Source organism: Dipodomys ordii, unplaced genomic scaffold (assembly GCF_000151885.1).
Source record: "Dipodomys ordii isolate 6190 unplaced genomic scaffold, Dord_2.0 Scaffold189, whole genome shotgun sequence".
NCBI classification, from domain to species: domain Eukaryota; kingdom Metazoa; phylum Chordata; class Mammalia; order Rodentia; family Heteromyidae; genus Dipodomys; species Dipodomys ordii.
Genome location: NW_012267405.1, coordinates 2,278,808 through 2,303,904, shown reverse-complemented (window position 1 = coordinate 2,303,904; position 25,097 = coordinate 2,278,808). Strand labels below are relative to the sequence as shown.

Here is a 25,097-nt window from a genome sequence, read left to right as displayed (position 1 = left end):
TAATTCAGCAAAGACCAACCAACCAGCCAACAGAATGCATCACCAAATGTATATATTAAAATGTCTTCTTATTTCAAGGCTGCTCAGTTCTAATACCTGGATCCATTGCTATCAGGACTAAGCGCCATCACCACTGTCATTATCACCGTCACTATCATCACCATTATTCCTGTCACCATCACCACACTATCTCTACCATTATCATCACCGCCACCGTCATAATTATTATCGATACTATGACCACCATCACCATCACCAGTATCATCACCTGTGCATCTTCCTCAGTGGCTTTCTCTCCTTGCCCACCTTTCTTCCTAAAGCAGCACATAGGTGTGTGGGGGCAGGTAAGAGGAGTGACTCAGTGAGCTGAGGTAGTGGCCTTAGGCAGCTGGGGAAGGGTGGTAATAGGTCTTGTACTCAGCCAGGCTGTTGCTTTGAGTATTCAGAAGCTCTAACCTTCCTCATAAGTCATACCTGGTCCAGGATGGCTAAAGCTTTAATACCTGGAACTTCCAGCCTTCCCTCTTTGGCCCAGTCTAGCTCGCGAATGAATCAGAGACCTGACTTTTATTTTATATTGCCCAAAAAGTAAATTAGAGTGTTGTTTACCTCTAAATACTAGTCAGAGGGCTTGAGTTAACATCAGGTTCCAGCACTACCATTTAGTGAGCAGAAGATACATTCCTTAAACTTAAGGGAATCTGTTGCCTTCCTTATCTCTCCTCAACCTGCATTAGTAGACTGTTGTATGAATAGGTAGGAAGAACCAGGTAGACTAGGAATTGGAGTGGGGATATATTACATGATACTCACGCAAAACTTTTGATAGTGCCTGGTAAGTAGAACGTTCTCAAGAAATGGAATTAGATAATGATGATGACAAAATGTCAGTCTTCTCCCTCCTCCTCTTTCTCTTCCTTCTCTTCTTCTCTTTTAGGGCTGATATTGGGACTTGAACTCAAAGCCCTGGCACTGTCCCTTAGCTATTTTGCTCAAGGCTGGTGTTCTACCATTTGATCCCCAGCTCTACTTTTGGCTTTCTGGGGGTTAATTGAAGATAGGAGTCTTGTGAATTTTCCTGCCTGAGCTGACTTCTATCTGTGAGCCTCAGATCTCAGCCTCCAGAGTAGCCAGGATTACAAGTTCAAGACTCCAGAGCATGTCAAAAATGTCAGTCTTCTTTTTCCCTGATCACAGGTCAGAAAGTTCCTTTATGTTTTTCTTGGTTGCTTCATTGGGGATCTCAAAGCAATTTGCATGTTCCTTTTGTTTCCTCTTGGAGGTAGAGAAAACAGAAGGGGTGAGAGACCCAAAGGACTCTGCAGGTGAAAAGCAGTCAAGGCTGGGTCCCCCCAGGTCCTTCATGGCCCTCCGCCCTCTGCCCCAAGCTGTCCTTTGCTGTGGTTTCCAGGGATGGCCTGGCTTCAGCCTAGAGCTGAGCCAGCTGTGGTGGTTTTTTTTCTACTTTTGGGGGCCATGTCTCCCCTGCAACTAAAGTCAAAGCTCCAAACATCAGGGCAAAAGAAAGGGGGTGGGGTGGGGGGAGGGAAAGAAGCAAGCTGATAATTTCCTCGAAGGATAAACATCCGATTTTTTTTTCCCTTACTCAAAATAAACACACTGGCCACAAGGAATTAAAAGCAGAAGAGGGAGGATATGTCTGGATTCGGGGGTGTTTTAAGCAAGCTGACCTTCTATTTATCCTGGCACCGTGCACCAGCCGGAGCTGCCAGTTACACCATGCACTGGGTGGGGTGTGAGCAGTGGAGGAAAGTCCCAGGGGATAGGGGACCCAAACAGTTTCTTCCAAGGCTTCCTTCCATGACAGTGTAAATGGGATCCTTGCTGTTGCTTCTTTGAGCTCTCTTTGCAGGCTTTCCTGGTGGGGTTGAAGGAGTGGGGAGGTTGCTTTTGTCCTGGGCTGCCATGCATGCCCTTTAGAGCCTAAGCATTTGCTCCTCATATTCAAGATAATGCTTGGATCTCAAAGTACTTTGCACACTTGAGTCACCAATGTCTCTTTGACTTACTAACTCCTAGAGGAAGAGTTGGGAGGGGGGGATCCGGGAGGGGGAGAGGGAGGAGGGATTGGAGAAGGGATACAGAAGACTAGAGTAGAAAGAAGAGAGCTGAGAAGCCATGGCTTAAAGTCTGCGTGGGGCCAGCCTACAGATGTCTCCAGGGAATCCTTGGGTGGGAAAGTAAAAAGGGGTACAGAGGAATCTGTGGTGCTTAGATGCCAATACAAAATGAGATTCCTCACAACTGTGTGTGTGTGTGTGTGTGTGTGTGTGTGTGCTGGATTTGAACTTGGGACCTGGGTACTGTCCCTTATTTTTTTTTCCATTCAAGATTTGGAATCATTTGGGCCACAACAGCTCCACTTCTGGTTTTTTGGTGGTTAATTGGACATAGGAGTCTCACAAGCTCTCCTGCTCAGGCTTAGCTTCAAATCATGATCCTCAGATCTCAGCCTCCTGAGTAGCAAGGTCTACAGATGTGAGCTACCAGCACCTGGCTCCCTTAGAGATTTTTTTTTCCTGAGTTAAAAAATGATATTATCAATATTATAAAGATGATGTACAGAGGGCTGACAGTTACCTGTCAGGTGAAGAGTACATTTCTTTTTGGACAGTGTCATCCCTTCTATCACTTTAACCCAGGTTTCGCTCCCATCTCCACGCACAAATTATATAGTTCATTTTCAACGTAGAGTCTAGTGAGTACCATCGCTGCATTTGTTCACTCTTTGTCCCTCCAGTTCTGAGCCCCCGTTGCCCTCCCAAAGATAGATAGACAAACAAACAAGACAAAATGACAACAAAGAAAAAAAAACCCTCTTGTTTCCATCTCCTGGAGTTCATTTTGATAACCATATTGTCAGAGGCACACACTAAGAGTGTCTTCCTTGGGTCTTACTCCGTGTGGATGCCTGGGATCCTGAATAACTTATCATGTCACATATCTGATCTGACACCTATTTCTGTCCACTCTATTTACTGTTCAATGATTTCCCATTGCTGTATAGGATACAATCCAAAATCAACATGGCATGGTGTGACCTTTGCCCACCTATCCTATGCTGTTTCCTTCCTTGCATATACTTTGTTTCAGCTCCACTACTGGCCTTTCCTTTCCTGGAAGATGCCCTCATGCCTGTGTTAGCCACGGCAGCTTGGCAAAGGTTTGTCTCTGCTCACAGAGTTAACCCTTGTCCTGCTCTGAAGCTCTGACATTAAACATCACTTCTTCTAAGAGGTCTTGTCTGTGCCTTTGACTCCCATAAGAAACCAGGCCCCTTCTAGGTCCTGAAGCACTTGTTACGGTTTGTTGATAAGCCATAAAACCCTTCCCACTGGACCAGAAGCTTCATGAGTCCCTATTAACTGCACAGTCTGCCCCATTTCCCCCACGCTGGCCAAAATGGGTGTGAGAACATTCATTGAGGGCATGCTGTGAATGGCAGAGCTGGCAAGACCCAAGGTGACAAATCAATGGTCCTCTAATGCTTCTTTCTACCTTGATAGCCAGTTGAGGAGTCAGAGTCTTAGAAAGGATGAACAACTTGTCATTTAGGCCTAGAGCTCTCTACCTCCTCGCTCTCCAACCAGCCCTCAGTCCCATCTGCTCTCATTTATAAGAAAGTCCCAAATCCCAGGGCTGGACGTTGGCTGATTCCTCCTTGCTGGTGTTGAAGGAAGACAGGTTAGGAAGCAAAACACCAAGCCTTGGATGATATGATTTTAATTTGGAAGAGAAGGGGTTCATACCCAGAGGGTGTTCCATCTGCGGACTGATGGGTGATGTGGACATACACCTGGAAGGTGAGGCCCACCATCTCCCCAACAGTTATCTCTGCTTGTCCTTGGACTTGGACTCCATGATGTCTCCTCTTATTTTGGGTCCTGAGCATTCTTGGTCATGAACTGGGTGCTTGCTGCAGGCTCATTCAGCTGATAGCGGGTCAGAAAGCTGTCCATTTTCCAAGAGCCTAAAAAAAAAAATAATAGAACACAGGGAGGCAGTGAGAGAGAACTCTGTTCTTTTTTTTTTTTTTTTTTTTGATTTTTGTCGGTTGTGGGCCTGAACTCTGGGCCTGGGCACTGTCCCTCAGCTCTTCAGCTCAAGGTTAGCCCTCTACCACTTGAGCCACAGCGCCACTTCTGGCTTTTTCTGCTTATGTGATGCTGAGGAATCGAACCCAGGGCCTCATGCATGCAAGGCAAGCACGCTACCACTGAGCCACCTTCCCAGCCCCGAGAACTCTGTTCTTGAGAGCTGGGAGCGGCCTGACAGGGAGACAGCAGATGATGGCCTTGGTCACAGGGCTGTGGGGGACAGTGCCTCTTGGCTCCTTGTTAGAGGTGGCCCATGGATGCTCACACAGCCCTTGAGAAGTGGCGGAGGGTTAGGTGCCTGCTTGTTAGAGGATGAACCAAAGCCATCTTGGGCTTCCTGCACATTTGTCTTTATATCTAGGCAGAAAGGAAATGCCAGTCGGTGAGCAGTTCGCCCTCTCTACCCATACCCTTTTCCCCATGGATCTCCTGACCATGAAGACCCATGACACCTGCTCATCTTAGCTGCTGGGGCTATGATGGGTGGGGATCTATGCCCTGCCTACAGACGTCTCCTCCGGACTCCCACTGACCCCTGCCACAGAGCTTCTTTCCTCAGGTGGAGGTAAAGGGACAGCACGTGGATCCTGGAGGGGCAGAGACAGAGGGAGACACATCCCTAGGCTGGGGTTGGAGAAGTCCAGTCACTGCCCAGGCTGGAGGGGACCTCAGAGGGGAGCCAACCCAACAGGGGTACATCTAGGGCAAGTGTGGACACGCAGGGTAAGCAGGGCACAGCCCCGGGCACTGGGGAGAGGCTGAGGAAACTGGTCAGAGGCATTTTCCCACGCTCTTGTTTCCCAAACCCTGAGCCTCGGGCACCCTGCGTCAATGGTTGCCAGGAAAATAAAGGAAGCCTCGGTAAGTTTGGATATCAGATAAGCAGCAAAATGTTGGTTGTGTAAGTGTATCCTACCTGTTGTGTGGAGTGTACTAAAGTTTTATTTTTCAGTTTTTGCTGTTTATCTGAAATTTAAATTGAGGTGGAATTTACATGTGTCCTGCAGTTTCTTGCGCTTTTGGTGTTTGTTGGTTCTTTTTTTTATTTTTTTTTTTGGTTGGTAGTGGTGGTGGGGTTTGAACTCTGGGCTTGGGTGCTGTTCCTGCGCTCTTCAGCTGAAGGCCAGAGCTCTACTGCTTGAGCCACAGCGCCACTTCTGGTTTTCTAGTGGTTTATTGGAGATAAGAGTCCCTTGGACTTTCCTGCCCGGGCTGGCTTTGAACCGCAATCCTCAGATTGCAGCCTCTTGAGTAGCTAGGATTACAGGTGTGAGTCACCGGCGCCAGCATGTTGGTTCTTTTTGTTAGCAATGGGTGGAGAAAGCTCTTGGGGAAGGCCTTGTCCAGAGCAGAGCAAGATCAGATATGGAAGAGATGCTGGAGACCAGTCATCTAGTCATTTAGTTCTTTTTTTCCCCTTACTCCGCCTACCCCCTTTTTTTTCTTTAGTATTGGGGATTGAACTCAGGGCCTCACACATGCTAGGTTAACACTCTGCTGCTTAAGCCACACCCCAGACCATTTATTATTTGTATTTGAGAGGCGCTCTGTCTTAGGCCCAGGTGGCCTCCAACTCCTGTTCCTTCTGCTTTTGCCTCTTGAGGAGCTGGGATTACAGGCATCCATTCCTGGCCAAGACCAGTCATTTCTGATACCAAGACAGATAAGGGAAAGGCGCTAAGAGCCTAGAAGTTCTCTTAGACTCACCTAAGATTCACAGGCCGCTGTGTGTACACCTACACCCTCCTTTTCATAAAGACATAGAAATTGAGTCTACCTTAATATTTTTCTTGCAGCTCTCCTTCCCTCCCAGGGGTGATTGGCATTGCAAAAATGTTCTAAAGGGCAGAACTATTTATTTATATATGTTGCTGCTGGTGCTGGGGCTTGTACTCAGGGCCTGGACAATGACATCCCCGAGCTTTCTTTGCTCAAGGCTAGCACTCTATCACTTGAGAAACAGCTCTATGTCTGGCTTTTTGGTGGTTTAATTGGAGATAAGAGTCTCAGGGACTTTTCTACCTGGGCTAGCTTTGAACTGAGACCCTCAGAGCTCAGCTTCCTGAGGAGCTCGGATTATCGGTAGGAGCCACTGGTGCCTGGCTAGGCCAGGACAATTTTAAAAGTCAAGCAGGCACAAGCACAATAACAACAGTACTCCCCTGTAGGACTTCCTGTGTGCCTGGTGGTGCTCCAGGAGCTATTTACACACTAGCATTGGGAACCACAGAGGGAAGGGGGGATGGAACCTCTAGAATGGAGCTCCAGTGAGGAAGCTCTTAGAGGGCACAGATGTGGGCAAGGCCCTTTGACATTCCCTCAGTGCTGTCTTACCCAGCAACTATGGGCCCAGGCCTCGTGAGAGGGGGGACTTGCAGGAGTGTCCTGGAGGCAGGGTGACCCAGGTGCTAAGAATTTGACCTTAGATGGATGCTAGCTGCACTAGGTATTTCCATGGTGCAGATTGGTGTCCTTCCTGGTACAACCTTTGTAGGCCAGGATGTATGTATGCATACATACATATGTGTATGTACCCCAGTGTGTATATGTGTATGTATGTGTGTGTGTGCACATGTGTGAGTGCCAGGGAAAAAGCTCATGGTGAACTGGTGCAGGGCACACCCGAGGTGACAAGGTGGCTTTCCCCATCAAGGAGGGCAGGAAGGAACCTGGGTGGCAAGGAAGGAATTGAAACCCATCACGAGATCAGGGCAGGCGGGTGGAAAGAAATCCCCTGTACCCGCATGAGCCCTCATTTGCCTCCCCTCGTGCCAGACAGTGAGGCCTCCCTGAGCTACAAGATGCCTCCTGTGTGCATCCCGTGACCCCGGAGCCTCAGGCTCCTGCTTAGCCCCATTGCCAACTGTCCTGTGGTTCTCTGCATCTTGGGCAGCTGCTGCACAATGTCAGGCCCTAGCGTCCGCCGCCTCCTTCTCTGGCTCACTCAGGACTCCTCACAGCCCCCACTAGTTTCCTGCCACACAGGGCAAGAGGAACTGACCCCAAGCAAGTTCTTGAAGAAAGACGGGGTGAGTCAGGCCCTCAGGGGCGTGTGGGGAGAGATGAGGAGCTGTGGCTTCCGTGGTCACCACTCAGAGGAAAACCCCTTCCTGTATGGCACTGCTCTGTCCCTGAGCTGCAGGAGGCCCCTGCCATGCAGGAAGGGGGCGGGATGGCTGCACCGGTAGCCCGCCAGACTCTTCCTGCCACAGGGGAGAGGCTTCCAGGAGGCGGCGGCCTCTGGTGTTCTGGAGCCTTCCAGCAGGGGCCTGGTCCCCTGGGGTGCCCCCTATCTTGTACAGCCAGCTCCAGCAGCCCTGTCTGGCCGTCACCCCCTCATTTACTGGCCAGTGCTGAGGTTAGAGGAGCTAGGGTAAAGTTCAGGGATGTCTTGTGGGAGGGGACGAAGGGAGAGTAAGGAAAGCTCCTCTAAAAGCCAGGGGTTCTGTATGCCTGACCTGCTGAGCACCAGCAAGCTGCAGGGATTGTCTGGGAGCAGTTCTTGGGAGTGATAGTCAGAAATGGCCTGGGGCACGTGTTGACACTCGCTTTTCATCTTCAGGTCCCGGATCTACGGAGCTGGCTTTGCCTGGTTTGGAGGTGGTTATTGGATACTCCTGGCCAGCTTTGTTGGGCCTGTCAGGGCTAAACAGGCCTGGGGAGACTGGGAAAGTGATGCTCTAACTAGTCTAGTCCTCACCCCCTTGCAGGACTGAGAAGAATGGGGCCATTAGATGCAGAGTGTGTGTGCTGTGAGCTGAGGGGGCAGGGCCTCCCTAGGCCTCTGTCAGGCATGGGAGGTGGTGGCTTTTTTATCCAATCTCACTCTTGCCCTCGTGAGTTCCAGGTGTGTGTGTGTGTGTGTGTGTGTGTGTGTGTGCACGTGTGCCAATATTAGGACTCTAACTGGGGGCCTTGAGCTCTTGCTTGGCTTTTTTGCTGAAGGTTGATGCTTTTCCACTTGGGCCACACCTCCACTTCAGGCTTTTTGTTGATTAATTGGAGATAAGAGTCTCCAAAGACTTTTCTGCCTGGGCTGGCTTTGAATCGTGATCCTCAGCTCTCAGTCTCCTGAGTAGCGAGGATTATTGGTGTGAGCCACTGGTGCCCGGCCTCCATGAGTTTCTGATGTAACATAATTAACACAAGGCAAATTACAAACCAATCCTTGGAAGGGAGGCCTTGGTCAGGGCACTGCTGCCTAGAGTCTCTTTAATAGCCTCATTCCTAGGTCCCCTGCCAGCCTAGGACAGCTGCCTGGCCCGTTCTAGCCAACAAACGTTTCCCACCTGAATTGCTACTTGGTCCTTCCCTGGCGGCCTTGAAGTATGCTTTCCTCTCAGTCTGGGATGTAAGAGTTGGGAGGCCGATGGAGGCAGGCCTCCATTCAGGTGAACGAGAGAGCAAGGCACGGAGTGCTGAACCCTTGGCAGTTGGCCTTCTGCCCTGGGCAGCTGTTGCAGTGACCCAGGTTATGACTCTGAGCTGCCCTGTGCCTCCAGGCTATGGCCAACTAAGATCCATACCCTGTTCCCCCCTCCCTTCCTCCCTGTTCCACTCTATCACCTGGCAGGTCACCACTTCTGGTCAGGGGACAGAAGTGGCCCTGAAGAAAACAACAGGAATCCAACTCCAACCTAATAACCGCCCCACGAGAGCCAGGCTCAGGTCTGTAATTTGTCTGGCTCATCGGGGCTGGCTGCAATGATGGAACGCTGATGCCTTTCTGCGGAGATTAATGATGTCCTGGCACTGGTAGGCGGGAGGCCTGAGCCTTTTATTTTTTGTGCCATTAAATGACATCCACAGACTTTCACTGAGGAGCTGAAAAGCCCTCGTTCCATCACATCCAATTACTCCTAGAGCGTATTTGCTGAGTGGCTGATCCAGCTGACTTGAGAGGCTTTGGGATGGAAGGACCACTGGGACTTTGGTTTGAGTGAGCAGGAGAGAGGCTGGGCCATTCCAGGATAGCAAGGAGCTACCCAGTCTCCTCCGGAGGAGAGAACCCAGGAGGCCTGGCGGGTAGGGCACAGGCTCTACCCCTGGGGCCTCTGCCTAGCTCTGGAAGGCTGACTGCTGATTGGATCAGCCAGTCTCCTTCCTCCTCTATTTGAGGCTAAGGGGGGAAGAAAAGTGGGGAGGGGAATAAGGGGGTCCAAGCTGCCAAGTTTACTCACAGTTATCAGCTCCAATAGTTGGGAGTAGCAACTGCTTGCTGAACTGGGCTGGAATTTGGGGGACATCTGTGGGTTTTCCATGATTTATCTAATGTGTGTAAGGATGATGTTTTGGACTTATGGCCTGAAGAGATTTTAGGTAGCTCCTGGCCAAGGGTGCCTGTCTGAGGGCTGCCCAGCATGACCCTGGCTGGATGGCTGCCAGTCCCCCAGTGCTACTGGCCCTGCCTGGTGGGTGCGACCCTTCAGAGGCAGAAGGGAGCTGTCTGCCACAAGCCTGCACGGTGATCACAGGCTGGGCCCTGGGGGATTCTGGGAACCTGGCCAGGTGAACCACTGTGGGAGGTCATGGGGTGGGCTGTTTGTTTGGGTTTTTTGGTGGGGTGTGTGTATGTGTGTGTGTGTGTGTGTGCGTGCTGGAGGGGGACAGTCTGAGGATGCAGCTGCTCTGGAGGCAGGCTTCTCTTTCCTCTTAGGGCTCTTCCCTCCTCTCTTCCCCACACCCAGCACTCCTGCCCAGCTCCCTCTCTGCCTTGTTCCTTTGGTCCCTGACTCCTGCTGTGGCAAGTTAGCTGTTACCCTGTGAGACACAGGGAGGAATTCCCTGACTCATTCATGAGAGAGCATGAGGCCGGCTTGTGACACCTCTGGGCAAAGTGGCTGAGGTATGGCATGGGGAGCCACAGCCCCCTAGAAGTTTGAGGCTCACCACAGCCTTCCCCTAGGAAGGGGCCACTGATTAGATTGACCTTTCTCAGGCTCAGGACTGCAGGATGCAGGAGAGGGCTTGGAGTGAGGAGTTCAAGCCCAGCACCAACCAACCAACAAACCAACCAACCAACACGCACACACATACCCCTACACACAAATATCTGGGGTTGGTCTTGCCAGTCAAGCCTGCTCAGCTGTTTCCATTCATGTTCACAACTCAGAGGTGCAAGAGCTCAGGAAGTGGACAGTAAATCAGTTCTAGGTCATTCCACGGTGGACTAGCTAGTCTAACCTGTTGGCTTGATGAGGTAGAAATAGGTCCAGAGATGTGAAATGGCTTGTTTAAGTTCTCACTATGAGGGTGTTTGTTTGTGCTGGTACTGGGGCTACAACTCCGGGGTTGGTGCTGTACCTTAGCTGTTTTCTGTTTTCTCAAGGCTGGAGCACTACCGCTTGAGCCATAGCTCTCTACTTCGGGCGTTTTGATACTTAACTAGAGATAAGCGTCTCACAGACTTTCCTGTCCCCAGCTGGCTTTGGACCTTGATCCTCAGATCTCAGTCTCCTGAGCAGCTAGGATTACAGGTGTGAGCCACTGGAGCTGGCCTCAATGAGGGTGTGAATGCCCTTATCTGCTGACCACATGCACTTGTGCTGAGTCACAGGATAAAGAGGGACCCAGGGGACAGGTTTAACCCCCTAGGCTCTGAAATGCCACCCGTCATCCTCTGCACAGTCATGGCAGATTCAGTACGATCACCTCAAGCGCTCTTCTCACCCTTTTCTGTCATTCACACATGAGTTTCTAGGGAGGACAAGTGCTCAAACAGGACTAGAATACGATTCCTAAAAGGCTGATTCTTACCAGGCGCTGGTGGCTCATGCCCTTACTCCTAGCTACTCAGGAGGCTGAGACCTGAGGAGTGCAATTTGAAGCCAGCCTGGGCAGGAAAGTCGGTGAGATACTGATCTTCAATGAACCACCAGAAAACTGGAAGTGGTGCTATGGCTCAAAGTGGTAGCACACTAACCTTGAGCAAAAGAACTCAGGGACAGTGTCCAGGCCCTGAATTAAAGCCCCATCATCATCATCATCATCATCATCATCATCATCATCATCATCACCATCATCAACAACAGACTGGTTCTTCACTTGTTTTTTTCGAACCCTGCACCACACTGGGAGCCTGTAGGTTACTCTGGTTTCAAAACTGCTTTGCAAAACTTTCTTCTAACTGCCCTGCTGTCCCCAGGGATATTCCCATACCCAGCCTGACCTTTCCCCTTTCCAAGCTGGTTATGCCACACCCTTCCCTCCCGGCTCCATTCCCACCGAGAGAAAAATCAGACCAAGGCAAGTCCCTGGACCTGCATTCTCTGGCAAGGCCTTGTGCCCTGGCCTCCTTGAGTCAGTCCAGCCTGGGGCTCCATGAGTCCCCAAGCACTTACAGTATGCCAGGCCCTCAGAGCCTGGCATTGTGCAAAGACTGCTGTTTCTGCTTTTGCAATCGTCTTGGGTTCATCCACGCCAGCCCCTCACTGCCTCTAGCTTCCCTGGCCCAGGGAACTCTTCCTTCCATCGAGGACTCCAATCTTCTTCCACAGGGCTCAGTCCACATCCCCAGCCTTCTCCACTGAGCCTCAGGGTCCCAAAGATTTGTAGATGGGCTACAAACGATCACCTCCTCATTCTCTAGAGAGGAAATGCAGGCCCATACAGGTTCATTGATTCACCCCAAAGTTATATCACTAGACAGTAGAAGTGGCGTTTCCCCATCCTATGTTAAAAGCACGTTTGCTCCCTTCCCCTCGATGAAGACACTGTGCTGTCCCGGACAGAGCGGGGACCCCCAGCAACAAAAGGGGGGGTCCTTCAGCCCACCTGGTGGTCTTCAGTGTCCTCACAGTCAGAAGCATGTAGGGAAGCACTTGCTGATAAGCTGCTTTGTGTTGTTATTATGTCGGTTCCAAAGTGCACAGTAAGCCCCTTGAGGGCAAGGAAAAAACCAATCCCCTGGGACCTTGGGATTGAGTTTTCTCCACAGGCCACAGCACAGCTACGTGGAAGGCAGCCCATGGCAAGGCCGGAGCCTCTGCCGAGGCTGTCGTCTGGGAGCAAATGAAAACGGCACAGGTGCCCAAGAGAATTTGGCTCAGATACATGCCCACGGTCTAAGTTTTCCTGTAAATGGAAGGTGGGTCATGGGTGTGTTGTGTGCCTGTAGTTCTAGCAAAGATCCCAAGAGGTTGATAATGGAGTTCAGGTCCCACACATTTCCAGCATCTTTGCCTTGCTACCTGTGTTCTGGGCGCTGTGATTCCTGGAGGTGAATCTGTGGTTGGACCTCAGGAGCCCTGGCTTGGCAGAGTTGGGCAGTGTCTTTGCCACTGTCACAAACTGCTCCTCCTGGCATCATTGAATGCTTCTGCTTCCCCACGCCATCCTGCCACAGACAGCAAGTGCCTGGAGAGGTTCTTCGGTGTGATCTTGTCTGAGCATGGTTCTGCCCGAGACTTTGGTGTTGGACCCCTGGAATCTCAAGGGGGGTGGGGGACCTGAGACATTGCTTTAACTCAGCGTGAATCTTCAGGTTAGGTAATGCTGGAGGAGACGGTGTGCGTGACGATCGCTGGGCTGGCAGAAGGGGCTTCCTGACATCTTTGGAGAGATTGGTACCCAGGATGCTGAAGAAACTTGTTTGGCCTGGGGGACATGCACTTTTTACTCCCTTGTCTCTTTGTATGGAAACTTGAAAGTGTGTTTTGGCAGAGCCGTGAAAGAGTCTTGCAGGTTGGCCAGGGGCTGAGGGCACCTGGGGAGGGTTCATGGGTGGAAAGGTGGCACTGACGCAGTTTCGGGTGCCTGGGGCCGTCTGTCATTGGCGGTCCCTGTTTGGCACCCATCTCAAGGACTCCACTGCTCTGCCAGGACCTACTGCCTCCCTGGGCTCTGGCTCCTCTCCTTTGGGGCCTCAAGCATTGGGTATGTGACAATGCCTGCGCTGGCTTCTCAGTGGGTGGAGGTTGGTTGGGGTCACTGGGGGAGAGGAAATGGGAGCTGATACCTACCCTCCCGTTCCTTTGCCGACAGCCTGAGGGAGCCACCTTTTGTACCTTCAGATTGCCGCCGCGTGTGCATTCTACACGACCTTCTCTATCCTCAAACTGGGGAGGTGATGGAGTGCATAGGGATTAATTTATTTCCCATTTTCCTGAAGAGAAATCTAAGGCTAGAGGAAGGGTGTGGCTCACACAGGTGAGTCACCGCAGGCCCCAGCTCCTCCTGCTGCCCAGCCTTGGAGACAGAAGGGTGAGGGCTAAGCCCAGCAGGTTGGGTTGGCCATTAGGAATCCACAGAAAATGGGTCCTTTCTAGAGTTCATGGAGGGCTGCTCAGAGAACCCGGTGGAAAGGGTGTGTCTGGGGACATCTTTGCCCTACCACTGAAGATGGCAGGGCAGAACAAGCAATTAGCCACCAATGAAGACAGACCGGCAGAGTGGCATTCCAGGGCCCTCTAGCACAGATTGGCCTCAATTATAGGGCACAATTACCTGCTGAGATGTTGTGGGGTGCTGCCTGCACATGCCGTGCAAAGATTTTGGGGGTGCTCCTTGGTCTACGGGATTTACTTCTGGGAGGACCCCACACAGAAAGCCAATATCTCTTAGAACTCTCATTTTAGTTCATTACCAAGAAACCCCATCCTTTGACCCCAGTCTTTAAGACTCTTGGGTGGGGGTCAAGGCTCTAAAACTCCCACATGAAGGTTCTAACTCCCCCATGAACGCACAAAGCTTCAGTTTCGCCCTAGCATCCACCTTGGGAATGGGAAAGCCTTACCTCTAGTTTTGTTTTCTTTGGGAAGGAGAGAGATGATCTTTTCTCCTTGAGGATAGAGAAAGAACTGGTAGCGATGGAAGCCCGTGGCTGCTGGTGGGGTGGGAGGGCGGTAGGCTGCAGGACAAGAAAAGAATAGATAGGTGGGCTCGGGTACATGCTACCCAGGGCAGAGAGGTTCTGCTTGTAGCTATCTTTAGCTGCTCAAAGTGTCCCTGTCTTCTATGGTCCTTGCTGACCATTCTGAGTCTCTCCCATTAGACATTATGAGGATTTCACCTTTGGTCAGGGGCGAGGTGGGGGGGGACATGGGGAGAGTGAGGAATAGAGGGGAAAGGCTTCAGGCTAACATGAAGGTCTAAGGTGCTGGCATGGTTTGGCATGGTTCCCAGGACTTTCTGGGCCAACGGGTGTTGGTGTTGTCCTGTTTTTGCTTTAGTCTATCCTGCTGTGTTTCCTGTCTCAAGAGAAACCCATCTTCCCTTGTGAGTGTGTTTGGCCGTGGGTTTTTATTTATTTTTTCAGCATTTCCTTATGAACTCAATCCCTAAAGAAGCCAGTTTCTTGGCTGGGTTTGGAAGATCTGGAAGTGGTTATGGGAGTGGGTGGAACTGGGTTCAAAGGTTTGATCACAGGCGCTGAAGGAGTTGGGTGCTTGGGGCCTTGGCGAGAAGGCTCATCTCCCTCCCCTTGACTCTTCCTCCATACTGTTTTCTGTATGTTTGTTTGTTGTTTGCTTGTTTTTTTGGGGGGGGGAGGGGAGATAAAAGTGGAGTGGAGATATCCCTCATTCTTCTCCCAAGTGTATTCAGGAACCCAGGGTTTTGTTGGCCAAGATGAGGGTCTTTCAAACTGGGTCTTTTCCAAGAGTGCTTGGCTCTTTCCCACTCCCTTCCCCTCTCTCCATCTCTCTCTCCAAAGAGGAGAAGCAGGCTGGAGTCAAGAATCTTCCTGGGAAGGGTGGGGAAGGAGTGTTTTGGATGAGGCTGTGGGTGGGAGGGAGCACGGGTGGGTATTTCACGGCTGTTCAGTTCCCCTCCTTTATTCTCAAGACCTTGAAACAAAAGAGCAATCAACTGTTTGGCACTGCTAACAGTGTTCCTTATAGTGCACTTCCGGCCACGGGGCTTACAGCGTGCCAACAGCTGGGGGAATTCCTGACTGTTCCATCTTTCCCATCGCAGATACTGTGTGTGTGTGTGTGTGTGGTGTGTGTGTGTGTGTGTGTGTGTGTGTGTGTCTGAGGGTTTACACAGGGACAGATCTGTGCATATGAAGAGTTGTGGGGCTAGCTCTAGGTTGTTTTGGAGAGACTCTGTGTGTGTGTGTGTGTGTGTGTGAATTCAGGTAAATCAGTGTTTCTTCTCTAATATCACCAATGCTGAATGCCCCTGCATTCTGAGCTTTGTGTGCATTGGTGTGTGAAGGGCAGGGCAGTATCCCTTAAGACTGTTGGGCACTGGGGTTGCTGAGGACCCTTGAGGTGGGCATATTCCACCGTCAAGGACAGGAATCAGTGTGGACAAGTCAGAGGTTTGTACTCAAGTCAGTGGTTGTTCCATGCAATGGGGGATGAAGCCTCAGGGGACCTGGAGACTTTTCCCCATCACCAGGGCATTACTTCAGAGTCATCCACTTTCCTGGGTGCTGGTGTCTCCCACTAGTAATCCTAGCTACTCAGGAAGCTGAGATCTGATGATTGTGGTCTAAAGCCAGCTTGTGTAGGAAAGTCCATGAGACTCTTATCTCCAATGAACCATCAAAACGCTGGAAGTGGAGCTGTGTTTCAAGTGGTCTCAAGTGGTAGAGTGCCATCCTTGAGTGGAAAAAGCTAATGGACAGCTTTCAGGCACTTGGTTCATACCCCAATCCTGGCATGCCCACCAAAAGAATCATCCACTTAAAATCTCTAGATGTAAAGGCGGGGGGGGGGGCGGAATGACTGGGGTGGGGGGGAGGGATTTCTGTACCCATTGAGCCACTCATCTGACCAGACCCTGGGTTAGATGCATAACCTTCACTTACAACTGTCTCCACTTTCTGGATGAGGAAACTGAGGCTCTGGGAGGTGAGACCAGGGACCCAGAAACCTGAGCCCATGCTGCTTCACAGCCTGAGAGATGGCTATACTAAGTCCCTGTGTGCAGTGAGCTCACCACCTGAGCAATCCCTTCAGATGGAGCCCAGAGAGCACCCTGGGGGTGGAGGGGCGGGTAGGGGTGTGTGTGGGGGAATGGGAGTAAGAGGGTGCTGGGAGCAGGGAGGGGAGGGCCTTGGAAGTCACAAGCACTGCCCAGTCCTACAGGCCCCTGTGATCAGACTCCAGCTAGCTCTGTCCCTTACTAACCCTGTGTCACAGGGCAGGCCTGCGGCCCCCCAGTTTCATTCTCTTTATAAGATGACTTGGATGTCGGCAACCTTGTGAGGAAGTTGTGGAGGTGACATCAGACTCTACAGAGCTGCTGGTTACACATCACAAAGCAGCTCCCTGGCTGGAGGAAGGGGGTACTAGAGGGCTTGCTTACCTGTTAACTCGCGGCCCTGGATCTTTCCTTTCTTTATGTTGCTGCCCTGAAATGAGAGACAGGTGAGACTTGGGTTACCCAGTGAAGGCTGACCTCCCCCCATGCTTCTGTCCCCTTGGTCTGCTTGCCTCTCCCTGGGGGAGCAGGACGGGGCAGGAAGGGTATAACTGCTCTAGAGACAGACTCAGGGAGTCTTGGGGGGATGGCCTTAGGGCATCTGGGAAGTTCTGATAGGACCTGTCCCAAAGGGCTGCACCCCGATACTGGGCACAGGACGTAACTGTTCCTTCTGACTATTCTCAGTCCATCTTTGCCCTAGTGAGGGCTTCGCTCTCCCACAGCCTTTGGCAAATGAGGCCATCTGAGCAGGCAGAGGGGGAGGGAGGGCAGCAGGGGCAGGCCTGCCTGACTCCCTGCTCAACCCCATAGTTCAAGGAAGTTTCTTTAGCCTCAGTTTCCCTCCTCCTCTTTCTCCCTTCCCTCCTCCCCTCTGCTTGGTGTCTGTGGGATAATGAGGTGCTCCCCGGGGGCGGGTGCTAATTACTGTTTGTGCAGAACCGGGAGATGCTCAGATGAAAGGGACTGGAGCCGGGCCCCTGGGTCCATGCCATAGCTCAGGGCCTCAGGCCAGGCCAGGGAGCCCTGTGGCCCCTAGGTGTGGGGTTTTATAACCTTAATGATGGTGATTAGCTTAGCGTGACTCTTAATTGATTCTGCCAACACCTAACTGTGCCCTGGCCCCTTTTCTACCCAGCCCTTCCTGGGTGCAGACCCTGCCCCTTGCCTCCTGGAGGGGGTTCATGGCGGGGGTGGGGGGTGGCAAGTGGAAGAGAAAGCTGGAGGAGAGGAGAGTGGGGCTCAGGATAGAAGACAGCCAACCCTGGCTGGCCACTCATCCTTCCTAAGCCCTCTGACCCCCTCATCTTTAGCTGATATGGCCTGAGTGGCTTTTTCCCCAGGCTTACTCAGCAGGGACGAGGCCATGCTTGATTGAGCGAAGGGGCAGGAGGCTAGAAGGACAGGTCACTCTGCCAGAGCCTTCTAGATTAGGTCCTCCACTCTCTCTTCTTCCCATCTTCCCCTACTCCCGTAGCTCTGGAGCACCCAGGTGGCTGTCTACACCCAGGCCTGCTTGGCCCTTTTCTGGATGCAGGCTCTTGACTCCCCTGCTTCGGGCCTTGCATGGTCTAGGGCTGGCATTAGGACCCCCGTGTGTTCAAGCGGCCGAGGGGCCAGGCTCCAGCATGAGGGTAAGAGGTTGGAGCCTGGTGGCCTCTTCCTTAAACTCCCATCCTTTCCAGGTGACTAGGTCGGGAGTCCACAGGAACTAGCAGTCACCTTCCCAAAACAGTTCTGCTTACTTACTGTAGCCCCATGGAGAAGGCTGGGGGCGGGGCCAGGGAAGCCGCCTGCTCAGTGTTCCCCAGCCTTCTCCTCCCCCTCATTCCCCTCCCAGGCCCCCCAGCCCGCAGTTCGGTTAAACCAAACAATAGCAATCCAGGTTGGCTGTTGATTTTCAGTTCCCCACAGGCTTGGGTCCCACCCAAGTGATAAACAGAGAGGAGAGGGAGGGGCTGGAGCCTGCTTGAGGAGGGGGAGGGTGTCAGGGAGCAGCTTGTGTGGAGCAAGTCTGAGCCTTGGGGAAAAGTCTGACTTGTGGCCTGGCTCAGGGTGGGAAGCCTCCCCATTCCTTTCACCCAGGGAGTGTGACACCTGGTAACAAAGGCGAGCCTACCCTTAGATTGGGCTCACAGAGTAGTAGCCAGCCACCAGCCCTTTCCGCCTTCCCCGGTGCTCCTCAGTCTCTGTCCCTTCTACTTGACTGAAGCGCTGAGGGCATTTAGGCTGTTCAAGCTCAGGCCTGTCCTGTGGATAGACGCTGCTCCTTGTTGGCAGGAGGGGCCCCGTGGCAGAAGAATTTCTGTAATGAGTGGACTGTGGTTGACTTGAATTGGGTTGAGAGTGGCTAGGCTCTTTGGCTGTAAACCTTTCCCCTGGTCAGTCCTGCAGGGACTGGTATTCTTACCATGGAATCAGCAACTGCAAGAGTTGTGGGGGACTAAATGCTAAAGGATGAGAAAGTTGGGATCTGGAGGAGTCAGATGAATTATCCCAAGGCATTAGAACCATGAGTTGGGAGAGCCCAGAATGGTTGGGGAGGAAGGGTCCATGGGCCCTAGATCAGCTGGTCAACTGCTCAGGCCTTTCATCATACAGCACTGTCCTGAGCCTTCCCATAGTGTCTCAACAAGCCCACTGCTCTGCTATTAGGCATCATTTTCAGAAGACCACTACTAAGATACAGATATTGACTGGGGATGTTGGGCTCAATGGTAGAACATGTGCTTAGCATATGTAAGGTCCTGAGTTCAGTCCTCAGCACCAAACCAAACCTTAAATTGTATACAGCTATTGCCTACAATGGAAATGGTTCTCTATCCCATATATCAGCTCTCTTTAAATATGCTTGTGGGTTTAAAAAAAATTCATTGAAGTCAGGTGCCAGTGGCTCATGCCTGTAATCCTAGCTGCTCAGGAGGCTGAGATCTGAGGAACATAGTTCAAAGCCAGCCTGGGCAGGGAAGTCCGTGGGACTCTTATCTCTAATTAACCACCAGAAAACTGGAAGTGGTACTGTGGCTCAAGTGCTAGAGTGCTTGCCTTGAGTTGAAGAGCTGCGGGACAGCGCCCAGGCCCAGAGTTCAAGCCCCATGACCAACCAGAAAAAAAAAAATCTCATTTAAGAGCTGGGAGCTGGTGGCTCATGCCTGTGGTCCTAGCTACTCAGGAAGCTGAGATCCAGAGAATTGTAGTTTGAGGACAGTTGGGTGGAAAAGTATACTAGACTCCATTTACAAAATCACCACCTCCCCACCTCCCCAGAAAGACAGCAGGGCTGAAGGCATGATTCAAGTTGTAGAACACAATCCTAGCCAGTGAGAAGCTCTGAGTTCAAGCCTTAGAACTGCCAAAAAGGAAAAAAAAAATCTCCCATGCAGCATGATATCACTGTAGGAAGCTGGATGGAGGTGAATGGGGAAACTGAGAGGTGCTAACGCTGCCCTGGAGGTGAACCAGGGAGGGGACCCCTGGTAGGGACTTGGGTAGGGGGCCAGTGTTGGATGAGCCCAGGCACCACACCTGCACACTCTGAAAGAGAACCTGAAGGAGGCAAGGGACTGCTAAGACCACCGCTTGGGCGTCCTCTTCTCGCCCATGCTGCTGCCTGTCCGGTCAGCTTCCAGGTATGCTTGTACCTCTTTAAGATGGGCTGAGCACAGACCAATCCTTCCCTTCCCTTCCCTTTCTGACGCTGAAGACAGGTTGACATTTTCAAAAAGAACTTATCTAAATGCTTCGGTTAAAAAAAGGAAATAATTATGGAAATTACAAACAGCGTAGACGCAGTTGGGTTTCTGATCCTCAGAAACATTGAAAAGGCAATTTCTCTTTCAGTTCAATTTCTCTTTCATTTCTCTCTATTTCGAATTCATGATTTACCTTAAAAGTTTCATCGTGTATTAACTCCTTTCCTTCACTCCTTTCTTTCCCATCTTGGCTAAAATACCACTTCCTAAATAAGCCTTCCTGGGCTCCCAATCAAAGGTCACAGCCAACTAACGCTGCCGACGCTCTTCCCCACCTTGTTTTTATTCTTAAACGATAGTATATATCTGCAATGTAGCATCTATATTTGGTATTTTTTTTCTAGATAGTATGTCATGACATCCAGATATATGTTAATCTACCTTTCCCTCTATGATGTAAACTGAGAAAGGCCACAATTATTTTTACTCTTGTCACCGCCATGTTCTCAGAACCTAGAACATGTATTGGCCCTAAAGGAAACGCAAATCAAAATTACACTAAGATTCCATCTCACCTGCATCAGAATGGCAATCATCAAGAGAACAAACAACAACGGATGCTGGCCAGGACGTGGGAGGTATGCGCATATGCTGTGGTGGAAATGGACATTTGTGCAGCCACTAGGGACATCAGTATGGAGGTTCCTTAGAAAAATAATGATAAAAGTGCCAGATAGTCCCAATAAGTCTTCACACAACAGAGATACTTGTATTCTCATGTCTATAAGCCAGTGTTGGTCACTGTAGTCTAAACTATGGAATTAATGGATGAATGGATAAAAGAAATGTGCATGGGTATATACACAATGGAGTATTATTCAGCCATAAAGAATGGAATTGTGTAGAAAAAAATAGTAAAATGGGAAGTTACCATGCTAAGCTGTGGACTCTAGATTGTAAAAAGATGACATAAATCTGAAAGGGGGATTATTTGGAGAGGAATCAGAGGGAAGGAGAAGTAAGGAGAAGATGTTGGGGGTGAGTTAGATTCAATATATTCCATACATCTATGAAAATAGAATAATGAATCACCTCAGTAATGATAAAAAGTGGGAAGATAAGAAAGTAATAGAGGAAGTACTGTAATATGCTCAAAGTATATTATGAACGTGTATGGAGATATCACCATGAGACATCTTTGAACAATTAATATGTTAATAGAAAAGAACACAAAGAGCACGCATTGTTACATAATAGGTGTCATAGTCCATTTGTGTTACCAAATTCTTGATGCAAACAACTTTGGAAGAAAAGAGGTTTGTTTTGGTTCATGCTTCTGGAGGTACAAGGTTGCCATTGATTTGGTGCTGACCTTCTTACTGGCAGAATCCCAAGGGGTCTTGCCATTACAGAACAAGAGAAGGAAACATGTGTGTTTATATGCCAATGGTCGGTTTTTTAGAATGGTAGGACAGGAGCCCCTGGGGTGCTTGGGGTGGCATTCTGGGACCTTTTATGCTCCAGGGGTAGCCTTAGGCAGGTAACTTTTCCCCTTAGCAGTGACCTGTGGGCTCAGAAAGGCTGATACCCATGACGTACCTAGAGAGGGAAGGGGAGGAGTGGAAAGTTGCTCCATAGCACTCACCCTCATGTGCTCAGGATTTAAGAATAGTAATCAAAGCCAGGCACTGGTGGCTTACACCTGTAATCCTAGCTATTCAGGAGGCTGAGATCTGAGGATTATGCTTCAAAACCAGCCTGGACAAGAAAAATCTGTGAGATTCTTATCTCCAGTAAGCCTCCAGGAAACCAGAAATGGTGCTGTGGCTCAAAATGTAGAACCCTAGCCGTGAGCCAAAAGAGCTTGGGGACAACAGGACAATGCTCAGGCTCTGAGATCAAGCCCCACAACAACCCCCTCCCCTAACAACAACAACAAAAAGGAATCGTTCCCTTTCTTTTTCAAGAAGTTAGTCTTAGGTGAGTAAGTGTTTGTGTGTATATGGGTGGGGGGGGTAGGGTACTTGGTATGTGCATAACTGTCTAGCATAGGAATAGGCACAAATTATTTTTGTGAGGTTCTGCAGGTCAAAGCTAGGGCCTTGCATATGTCAGACAAGTGCTCTACCACCACACTATATGCCCAGGTACCAGTACAAATTTATTCTAATGGCAGAGGACACTGGACTCTGTGGACATGTGCTTCCTTTCACTTCAGCACCCACTGCCTCTCTCTCAATCTAGTTTGGCATATGAGAATCTTAGGGAAATTTGGGACCATAATTAAAAGTCTCCGTAGTCAGGGAGACCATAGACTGTCTTACAAGACTTGTTCTGAATCATTTGGCCAAGTCAAACACATAGTACTGGAAGCAGTATGTGTGGATGTGTGATATTTAGCACATAGTTCTGAGAGGTTTCTGGTGATTATTCTCCAGGGCACTACTTCATGGTCTGACCTCATAATACCCCCTTGCACTGAAAGGCCAAGGACATTATCCTCATCAGACTAGGACTAACATAAAGGGGTAGGAGCTGCATGCCTCAGTCTTTGCCTGCCCTGGGATGCACTGCACACTCAGTGCATAGGAAATACTTCTCTTCTAGCCCTTGCAACACTGCTGACCGCTACCCTTTGCTTCCTGTTTGTGTGGGGACATCTGAGAGCTGAAGGTGGGGAGACAGCCCCTTTTTTCCAGTGCAGGGTCCTGCAGGTAAAGGATCTGGATTTGGTTTGTGACCACCAGTGGGTGGGGAGAAAGGGGGCTTGGCTGTTGCTGGTCCCAGTAGGGATACTGGCTGGCTGGTGCCCTCATTCCCTTGCAATTATGTTCATGCAACTGCCGCCCACCTGGACCTTTGCGATGCTCCAGGTCCCCGAGGCTAGCAGACCAGTGGAGGGTCAGCCACACATTTCCTACAGGGCTTGGGAGATGATTTAATCTTTTCATTCCCTCCTTTCCATTTGGACGGGAGGATTCAATCAGTTCTGGCTGGGCTATGAGCTCCTGTCTTGAGTGGGAAGTGTCACTTAAAAAAAGAAAATTCTGGGACAAGGATTCCCCTTCACTTGGAAAGTAAGGCACAAAAAGATGAGTGAGGGAAGGATAAATGAACAAAACAACCCTTGGATAGAAAATGAAAAACAAGCAAACAAACACAACAACAACAATTAAAGAGCAAGAAAATAGAAACAGAGTCCCAGTCTCTCTGACACTGGCTCTGAATGAGAAAACTGCTTGCTGTTTTGCACAGCTGCCTGCAGGCTGCCAAGTGGCAAAGGAGCCAGGAAAAGGCACAGCTCTGGAAAGTGCTACCCAGCAATCTGTGTATTCTGTAGTTAACAAAGGGTAAGTGAGTGGAAGGCATTGACAGCTCCCAGACTCTGAGATCCCCAGGGGCCATGGCTGCCAGGCCACCGAATGCCAGCCTGGAGAAGACCCGGCTGGGGAGATGTGGCCTGTGCCAAGAGAAAGGCTTCCATTCAATTAACCATGGCCTGCTCTCTTGCCCTGGGGGTGGAGAAAGGAGGGCTGGTCACTGAAGTGGGTGGAATGAGGTCCCTAAGTAGTAGTAAGAAGGAGCACTCAGATCTGAGTACCACTGGGAGCTGAGTGTCACCTGACCCCAGGCTGTAGGGTGGCCAATGATTTTTGTGTACCTGTTTCCCTTAAGAAATGTCAAGATCCCCTCCCTGTACCATGATAGGTTCTTGGGAGAGCATGGTGAACAGCGTCGTTGGAATACAACAAGGGATTGGCAGCACATCCTGATCTCTTGACGCCAGTTGGCAAAAGGAATCCTAGGTTTGAATCTGACCTTGGCTGGAAAGCCCAAATTGGTTGCTTCCCTCCATCTCCAGTTGCTAGAGTGGGGGTAGGACATGGCCTAGAGGGAATGACTGACTTCTTGCCATTAGTTGCTATCTAGGATGGTAAGAGTTTCACCCAGAACTTAATCACCCTCCATCACACTGGCAAGATTTCCCAAGGCCAAGGTCAAAGTGGTCTGTGGCTTGAAGGGTCTACTTTATTAAGGCTCATTGTTCTAGGCCACATGAAGTATTCATGGATAGACTCCCAATAGCTCTTCTCTTAAGTGTGTGTGTATGTGAAAAAAGGGGGGGGGAATCTAGTATGGAGTTGATCCTGAGGAAAATGACAGCTAGAGAGAACAGTAGATGAATGGATAACAGACCTTGTGTTGGAGATGGAAATGTTGTTTAACTGTACATACACACACACACACACACACATATATATATATACATATATATGTATATATATATATATATGTGTGTGTGTGTATACACACATATTTTGGTCTTTCCTTTTTTGTTACAGGGGATCGAACCCAGGATATTGCAATTGCTAGGCAAGCACTTTTCCACTGAGCTATATCCCAGCCCCTGGAGATGGAAATATTAATAAGATATAGTTCATGGTATTGAGAGCTTATGGTCTAGCTAGGAAGATACATCATTAAGAAAATAACTGTGACAGATTTAAATCACTGAGGTCTCTAGGCAATGCTGTAGAGGAGCACAGATGAAAGAAAACATAACTGCTTGGGGGTGGTGATCAGAGAAGGGAGGCCATACTTTGGGATTTGAAGGATACATAGGAGTTTTTTTTTTTGTTTTCCGCTGGATAAGTAGGGAAGGGAAGAACAGCTTCGATTAAGAAAACTGCATAAGCAATGCCTTGGATGTGTAAGCAAGATAAAAGATTCCACAGGACCGGTCCATCTGACAGAGTCAGCCACCAGACTCAAGAAGAAGGCTAGAAGAGACTCAAGAGAAGGCTGGTAGTGTAGGCAGGAGGTCAGGCTCAAATGTCAGGCAATGTGCCTGATTTCTGAAAAGTCACAGCTCTCAACAGGCTGAATCCCGAGTCTATAGATCCCAGACAAGGTTTTTCCCGTTCCTGACATGTTCAACAGCTGTGTCCCAGGAGGGTCACCAGGCTGCTTTAGCAGCAGGATGAGAAGAGCTATAGGTAGGGTGAGACTTTGAGTGGCTACCTGAGAAACAGGTAGAAAGGATGCTTCTGAAATCTGTCACTCATAGCTGCACTCAGAGTAGGTGAGTCTGAGACCCTGACCCTGAACACCTCTCCTTTATCAACAGTAACTTTTTGTTCCAGGCTATAACAGGAATAAGTGTTTATTTTAGAAAAATTAAAGGAAAAAGAGAGAGAGGGAGAGGGAGAGGGAGAGAGAGAGAGAGAGAGAGAGAGAGAGAGAGGCAGAGAGACAGAGACAGAGACAGAAAGAGAGTGTTTCTGGATCATAGCACTGCCCTAAAAAATCTTTACTTTCTTTGCACTTGAGTCTCAAAAGATGGTCATTTCTACATACTCAGGACATAAGTCAAAGCTTTTTGTTTGGAATCATGTAAGCAATGAGGTATTTCCTC

General features: G+C 50.0%; 1 protein-coding gene across 1 annotated transcript; it reads right to left on the bottom strand.

Moving 5' to 3' along the window:
- Positions 1-3,846: 3,846 nt before the first annotated feature.
- LOC105999405 (phosphatidylethanolamine-binding protein 4-like) lies at positions 3,847-17,357 on the bottom strand. The gene is made up of 4 exons (XM_013034409.1): positions 17,289-17,357; positions 16,374-16,419; positions 13,852-13,965; positions 3,847-3,991 (listed from the first exon to the last, which is right to left on the bottom strand). Exons 1-4 carry the CDS (start codon positions 17,355-17,357, stop codon positions 3,894-3,896), a joined length of 327 nt encoding a protein of 108 aa, XP_012889863.1. The 3' UTR covers positions 3,847-3,893.
- Between the last annotated feature and the right edge of the window lie 7,740 nt (positions 17,358-25,097).

Bases quoted from the DNA above. Each gene is read 5' to 3' on its own strand.
- LOC105999405 (XM_013034409.1), bottom strand. From the start codon at position 17,357: ATGGCCTCGTCCCTGCTGAGTAAGCCTGGGGAAAAAGCCACTCAGGCC. The intron at 16,420-17,288 runs GTCAGAGGGCTT...CTCTCATTTCAG, and splicing joins TATCAGCTAAAGATGAGGGG to GGCAGCAACATAAAGAAAGG. The intron at 3,992-13,851 runs GTAAGGCTTTCC...TTTTTTTTTTAG, and splicing joins CAAAGAAAACAAAACTAGAG to GCTCTTGGAAAATGGACAGC.